The sequence below is a fragment of the Nicotiana attenuata genome, chromosome 1, assembly GCF_001879085.1.
Source record: "Nicotiana attenuata strain UT chromosome 1, NIATTr2, whole genome shotgun sequence".
NCBI classification, from domain to species: domain Eukaryota; kingdom Viridiplantae; phylum Streptophyta; class Magnoliopsida; order Solanales; family Solanaceae; genus Nicotiana; species Nicotiana attenuata.
The window spans coordinates 37,912,041-37,919,386 of record NC_031989.1 but is presented as its reverse complement, the minus strand read 5'-3'; the positions used below and the strand labels follow the sequence as shown (position 1 = coordinate 37,919,386).

The 7,346-nt window shown below is 39.0% G+C and overlaps 1 protein-coding gene across 1 annotated transcript; it reads left to right on the top strand.

Moving 5' to 3' along the window:
* LOC109225004 (10 kDa chaperonin 1, chloroplastic) lies at positions 763-4,195 on the top strand. Its single transcript, XM_019389598.1, has 7 exons — positions 763-917; positions 1,039-1,097; positions 1,205-1,255; positions 2,200-2,265; positions 2,372-2,419; positions 2,684-2,713; positions 3,951-4,195. Exons 1-7 carry the CDS (start codon positions 833-835, stop codon positions 4,017-4,019), a joined length of 408 nt encoding a protein of 135 aa, XP_019245143.1. The 5' UTR covers positions 763-832; the 3' UTR covers positions 4,020-4,195.

Below are 7,346 nucleotides of genomic sequence, written 5' to 3'. Positions count from 1 at the left end.
TTACTCCTCACTCAATATTTACTGTAAAAAAAAAAGCACATTCTTTTGTCTCCTACATATATGTCTTACAGGAGCTTTGCACTTCCAGAAAAACTTTACAACCTTCTTTACTAATTGTCCTAAAATGATAGTAATATTTTGTTTCATCTTTTGATCAGCTTGACAGTAAATAGATACTTGGTGAATACCCTAAAACGCATAAACTGTATACAAGTTTTATCCAAGTTATATGTCTTTGAGCGAATTCTGCACAATAAAAAATTATATACAAGTTGTATATAAATTATAGATTTTGACCGAATTTTGTATAATAAAAAATGTATACAAGTTGTATGGGGTATATATTATCCCTTTTGACCGGATTTTATTTTTCTATTTACTTTTTATAAATAGAAAAACCCAATTCAACCACGTAAATATTATCCTAATTATGTATCTATATGATTTCTTTTATATTTGATATTTTGAATAAGAAATAAAGTGACACAAAAATGAGAAGGAGGAATAGATGATTTTACCTACCACTGAAATTGGAGAGAAAATTCAGGGGGGCACGTCTAGATATGCCTGATTTGAAAAGAGGAAAATCTTGAATTTCTTTTTTTCGAACATCTTTTACAAATCTATTAAAATTTTGTAGCATAGACAATGTAAAATTTGTAAATTACAATCCGAACAATCTAGAACAAAGACGAAGCTAATAATCTTTTGTACAAGGATTTACAATTATACCCCTCACAACCCCTTTAATTGCCCTTATTGGACTGGGTCACCAAACACCTACTATACTCTATTCTCTACACTGTAAACAGCAGCTGCTCTCGCCTTATCCATGGCTTCTACATTCATTACGGTGGCTAAACCCTTCACTTCTCACTCCACAAATCTTCCTTCTTTCTCTACCCAAAGACCTATAGGTACATATCTCACAACCCAATCTCTTTCTTGATAGGAATTCCCCTTTAGCTAAACTGTAATTTTTATGTTTTCTTGTTATTTTCTTTACTTTCTCATTACCCCCTTTTCGATTTTGTGCAGGTCTGAAGAGAAATTCTTTGAGAATTAATGCCATTTCTAAGAAATGGGAACCCACAAAGGTGACTCCTTTAAGTCAATGTGAACAATTTTGTTATTTGTTAGTATTTGAAGTAGGAAAATTATGGAATGGTAGCTTGGTTACTTATTTTGTTTGTTTTGAATATAGGTTGTGCCGCAAGCTGATAGAGTTTTAATTCGGTTAGAAGAGTTGTCTGAGGTACTTTTACAGTTGTCTCTTAATTGTTCTCTTTTTTGCCAATTTACCTAGTTGAATTTTATTGTATAATATTGGAAGAACTGGACTTGCGTATCATGCAAAGGTGCTATCACGTTAGTGCTTTTGAAACCAGTGATTTGGGCACCACATTGTGGTGTATTGTGTTTTCACAACTAGATATGACTGTGTAATTTAATTTCTGTTGAGGCTCTTGATTGTTTTGCAATAAGTAGCATGACAAAAGTTTGTCTTTTTGTTTTTTTTCCATGAGAGCAAACTTAATAATCTAGAAGTACTGTTAACTGGATTTATGTTTGGTGCCAATGAATTATACTGTACATCAGGGGAAGGTTAATTTTAATAAAGGATTAAGCTAGCTTAAATCATATGGATGTAATGTATGCGTGTGACGCTTCATTTGTGAAAAAAGAAGAAAAGACATACTAGTCCAGCATGTTATATGTATATATAGATTCATCATGCTATGGTTTCATCCAGAATGAGTATTAATCTTTTTAAAACTTTTCTCAGTGAACTTGTACTACACTTTTCATACATGACTAAATTGTTCTACTTTTCATATTGCTTAAACAAGCATTACTAGATCTTCTAGAGTTCAATGAGCACTCCTTTCTACTTTATGTGTCCTTCCAGACACCTATTCCTCTTTATGATTGTTTCTTATGTGACTTGTTGTTTGTAATATGCTCCTAGAAATTTTAATCGGTTAACTGAAAAGAAACAGCTTATACGTGCTAGTAAAGAAGTCTGGATGATGTATTGATGCAACTTGCAAGTTTTTTTTTTACCTACATGAGTTATGGCACATATATGCTTAGCATAAAATAATTTTGGTTTGTCTACTGTTATATAAGACTGACCAGATACACAGCAGTACAGAGACCTTTCTGTAATATTCACTGAAAGAAAGAGTTTGCGTGCAGAAATCTGCTGGTGGAGTTTTGCTTCCAAAATCAGCAGTGAAATTCGAGCGCTATCTTATGGGAGAAGTAAGTTTTATGCATATTATTTGTTCATTTGGACAGATTGGAGATGCATATGATGGTATTAAATATCCTTTTGATGACTCACTGAGACCAATTTTGTTAATTCTAGGTTCTCTCTGTTGGTGCTGAGGTTGCTCAAGTAGAGGCGGGGAAGAAGGTAAGTCTTTCGGAGCTTTTGATGTCGTGAATTTCTATCAAAGATGAAGATTTCATTTTTATTTTATTTGTATGCTTCATGGTACTAGTTTCTTTGGAAAGAATTGTCAAGTCATAGAGCTTTGCTAATCTCTCTTTCCAAGTTCCAAGTTCCACCCCTTGGTGGAGGGGATGATGGCTTGCGTTATTGATCCTTCTTAAATTTTTTTTTTTACTGATCCTTTGTGTATGTTCTTCCGAATGAATGATATGGTTCTTTTTGCAGGTTCTTTTCTCTGACATCAACGCTTACGAGGTATGCGGTTTAGTAGTGAGCTGATCTATAATTGTGTTTATTGACATGCCTAAGCACCACTCTGTTTCGTACTTTATCATTTTTTTTGCCTTGCTGAAAGGATCTAAATTCTCTTCTTGGCAAACTAGTGCTCTTGAAAAATCATTACTTATCTCTTCTAGTTTTGATAGGCCAGTCGTGTTGGAAAATGGTCAAGACTTTTGTGGTCCGTGTTATTTCCCTTAGTATCATTTAGTGTTTTAATTAATCTAGGGATCACGGAGTATAAGAATAACGGGACTGTTAGAACTAGTCTTACCTGATAACATTAGTAGAAGGCAACTGGAGGTCACCTACCTGAGAGGGATTTACTGAGTGACACGGAAGCCTATAAAATTAATTCTGAAGATCGGGCTTCCTCATAAATAGAGATTTGATGTAGTAAAGGGTTTGCAGTTAAGAAGAATACTTGGGATCAACAGTTCACCTTACTTGGTTATTGAAGTGTCAAATGGCTGTTATCGTAAAATCTGCTTATTATTGCTAGTTTAGTCTATCTAGAATGCTCAACTATTGTTACCCTGACAGACTTGATTGGATTATGGGCATCACATCCTTGAGGAGTATTCCGAACTGCTGTCCTATTAAATCCATGTTAAGTTCTCGATATTCTCAAATTTGGTAATGTCATACTTGGTGGAAGGTAGGTTAATGGTTTCATATCTTTGAGCGAGGGTTGAAACAGGGTTCGTGGTGGGATGCTTCCAGAAATAGCCTTTAAGCTAATGAAATGTTGGTTGCCAAAGCAGTTGATGTTAGTCCATAGGTTGTTAGCCCTCTACACGGGTGGTGGACATAGCTGGTGTTCAATGAATAGTTACTTTCAATATGGTGTATTATCGGATATAAGTTAGCAAATCCAACTTAGATGCCCTTAAAGATGTGAAATTTGCCAAATGGCCCAAACTTTGTGAACGCCTAAAGTATGACTCTAATTAGTTATAACAGGAACAATGAAAAATGAATCTACATCTACGTGTTTTAATGTTGTGATCGGCTCTAAATTGCTAGAGTAAGTAATATTTTGGAGTTGTGAAATGCTGTTTCAGGGTCAAAGATGGTGTTAGTTGCATTGTGTCTAGATTAGCTTATGATGTATGCCAACTTTAGTTTTACTAGTTGTACACAGCAACTACTTTGATTAGTGTCTGTTACTGGCAAATTAAATGCTTTTCTGTGTATATCTCAACCTATCCAGGTGGATTTGGGAACTGATGCAAGGCATTGTTTCTGCAAGGAGAGCGAGTTGCTTGCTTTGGTTGAATAAACTGTCTCCTATTTGCATTATGTTAGGGCTCTAAGTTCTTACCAAAACTACGGATGTGTTGTACCATCTCATATTTTGTAGAACAACAAAAATGCTGAGATTAATATTTTTAGTGGATGTTATTCTGATTTACAAACACTTTAGTGTTGAGATTGAGCTAAATTTGCTTATTCTTCTTTTCTTTCTCTTCAACAAATATTACTTCATAAATATCAATTCTACAATTTAGTCCATTTCCTCCAGCGTACGTCAGGACAATTCTTCTCCATCCATTTCTCACGAGCCCCAGAACTCGTCGCTATATGCCTGTTAAGTTTATCATACGAAAAATCATCTAAACATAGGGGAATTATCGACCTTTCTTTTCTAGTATCAACTGATCCTTCTCGTTTGCACCATCTAAATTAAATCTTAATTTGACTAGAAAAATAAAGGAGACATTTTCTTTATATCTGTATATTCGCAAATTGGATCTTCTCTATATATTTGACTACATCAGCAATCATAAGCCACCAAAATCTGCAAACAAAATCTCGCATACCTTGGAAATTCAGAATAGCATCACTTGGTTTGAGGTCTAACTCGTGATGAGGATAGTTATTCTTTCTACTCGAGATATCATGACAGACCAAGAGACTCGACTAGAAGGAATAGGTGGAGAAATTGTGTTACATCTGGTAATCCTTTTAATATCGAAATTGGATTCGAAACTTCCTATTTGCACAATTAAACCTCAGTGCAAAGTTTTGTACAGACTATGACGTGAAATTTATAGGCTTGAAGTCCAGCCTTTGAGCACTATGATGCGAGCTAACTCACTATCTGTACCTTCTTTACATAAAATATTGAGCCTATTGTGATGAGCCGCCATGTCATCATGCCACATAGGCGCCATTTGGCATATATTAATGACATGTGAAGCTTACATAAGAGGAAGGCTAGCATTTGTGAGAAGATTCTAGAGAAATATGAATATTTCCTTAGGAAGACCCTAGACCCTTATGGATTTGCTAGGAAAGTCCTTGGAATCTTCTAGGCTTGTAGAAAATTCTAGATAAGGGACTTACTTGTAAATATTAAGGACTTGTGGAACAAATTATTATTTACACACTAGCCCCTAGGTGATTAGTATAAATAGGGGGGGGGGGGGGGGGCATCCATTTATAATTCATCAAGCAAACAATTCAAGTTCTCTCTAATACAAAGCTTCCTTTAACAATTCTCTTGTGTTCTTTCTACCATTCTCTTAGCGATCTTGAGTGTAGTAAGGCTGACTTGGCATAGAGAACGTGAGCAAACTGTGTAAGATCGTGAGCGAGTTGTCAAGTGCCACACGTGTACTTAGTTAAAAACTAAGGACGTGACAACGTGGTATCAGAGCGAAGGTTTTAACTAAGGGAACGGCGAACGACGGAGAAATTAACGCTGCCAACACCCAAGCCAACGTCATCCAGGATGCTGCTGGCAAGAGTGGCCGTAGCAAAAAGAGGAATTCCACCAACAAGAGCCACGAGGTGCCACCTGAGGTTGTGTCAAACGAAGGGCTTACATCCCAAGAACCATCTGCCACTGAGGCGAGCGAGGATGAAGTGGAGGTTCTGCCCGAGGATGTCTCGCTTGGTAAAGAGTGGGCGATGAAGATGAACGCGGGGATGGACGCCGTGGAGATCTTTGGCCAACGCTTGGGGAAGGTGGAAGGCACCCTTAGCGTTCTTGAGGGGCACACTCTTGAAGAGATTGAGAGTATCCGAAATGACTTGGAGGGACGTACAGAGACCGAGATGGAACTAAGGCTAACCATCACTGCCTTAGAGTGCAGACTCATGGAGGCTTTGAGTACTATCGATGCTATGAAGGCAAAGATAGATTCACTCGAGGAGCATGTCAATGCTGGCGTGACCGAGGCAGCCAGCAATGTTGTGCTGACGAGAGAGGCCAAGATCGAGGCTCCCAAACCCCCAGTGTTCAAAGGTGTTCGTGATGCACAAGAAGTGGAAAACTTTCCTTTGGCACTTGGAGTACTACTTTAGGCACGGCAAAGTGAGGGACGACGAGGACAAGATCAACACTACTGTATTGTACCTCTCAGAGACTGCCATGCTTTGGTGGAGAAGGAAGATGGTCGACATGGATAAGGGTCTATGTACTATTAGCACATGGGATCAGTTCAAAGCCGAGTTCAAGCGACAGTTCTTTCCAAACAATGTCTTGTATGAGGCAAGGCGCAAGCTTAGGGAATTGAAGCAAACAGGGAGCATACGTAACTATGTCAAGGAGTTCACTACCCTTATGCTTCAAATCCCCAACATGACCAATGCTGACTTGTTGTTCCACTTCATGGACGGGTTGCAAATTTGGGCTAAGCAGGAGTTGCAACGCCGACAAGTCACTGATATAGACCAAGCCATAGTGGAGGCCGAATCATTGATGGATTTCAGGCATGACAAGCACGACAAAGGCAATGGGAAGGAGTCAAAGTTTAACAATGTCAAAGGCGGGGGAGGTCGTGGCAAAGGCAAGGAGATACATCAACAATACTCCAAGACTCAAGATTCCAAAAAGTCGAGTGGTCGTCAGGGCTACGCCGAGAAGAAGGCACGGGCCGAGAAGAAGGGATGCTACATATGCGGAGGGCCGCACGACTTCAGGAATTGTCCCGACCTAAAGAGCCTCAGCGCCATAGTCCGTGAACGAAAGGAGCAGCCGCAAGGAGAGAGTTCGGGAACCACACAGTTGGGTATGATCGGATTATGCGGTGCTGTCACAAAGCAAGCTATCCAACCTACCGAGAACGGAAATCAGTACGTGGATCTCACCATCAACAACAAGCTCGCTCGTGCAATGGTACATACTGGAGCAACTCATAATTTCGTGACCGAGGCTGCCACAAAGAGACTAGAATTGAAGCTTTCTCCGACCAACTCTCGCGTCAAGACCATGAATGCCGAGGTACAAAATGCTCGTGGGGTAGCTAATGGAGTAGGTGGCAAATTGGGAGCTTGGAAAGGTATGACAAACTTTACCGTAACTGCTATGGATATCTTTGACATCATACTGGGGCAAGAGTTCTTTAGACATTGTCATACTTTGATCGACCCCTACCTCCAACGTCTCTTGGTTATGGAGCGAGAAGGATCTTGCATGGTACCTACAATGACTATGCCACACGGACAGATCCAAGCACAAATCTCAGCTATGCAGGTTGTCAAGGGGATCAAGAAGGGGGAGCCATTGTTCGTGGCAACCATTGCAAGTCTAGAGGAAGACAAGAGTTTTCAAGAGACATTGCCGCCTTGCATAGAGAAGTTGCTTGAGGAAAACAAAGAT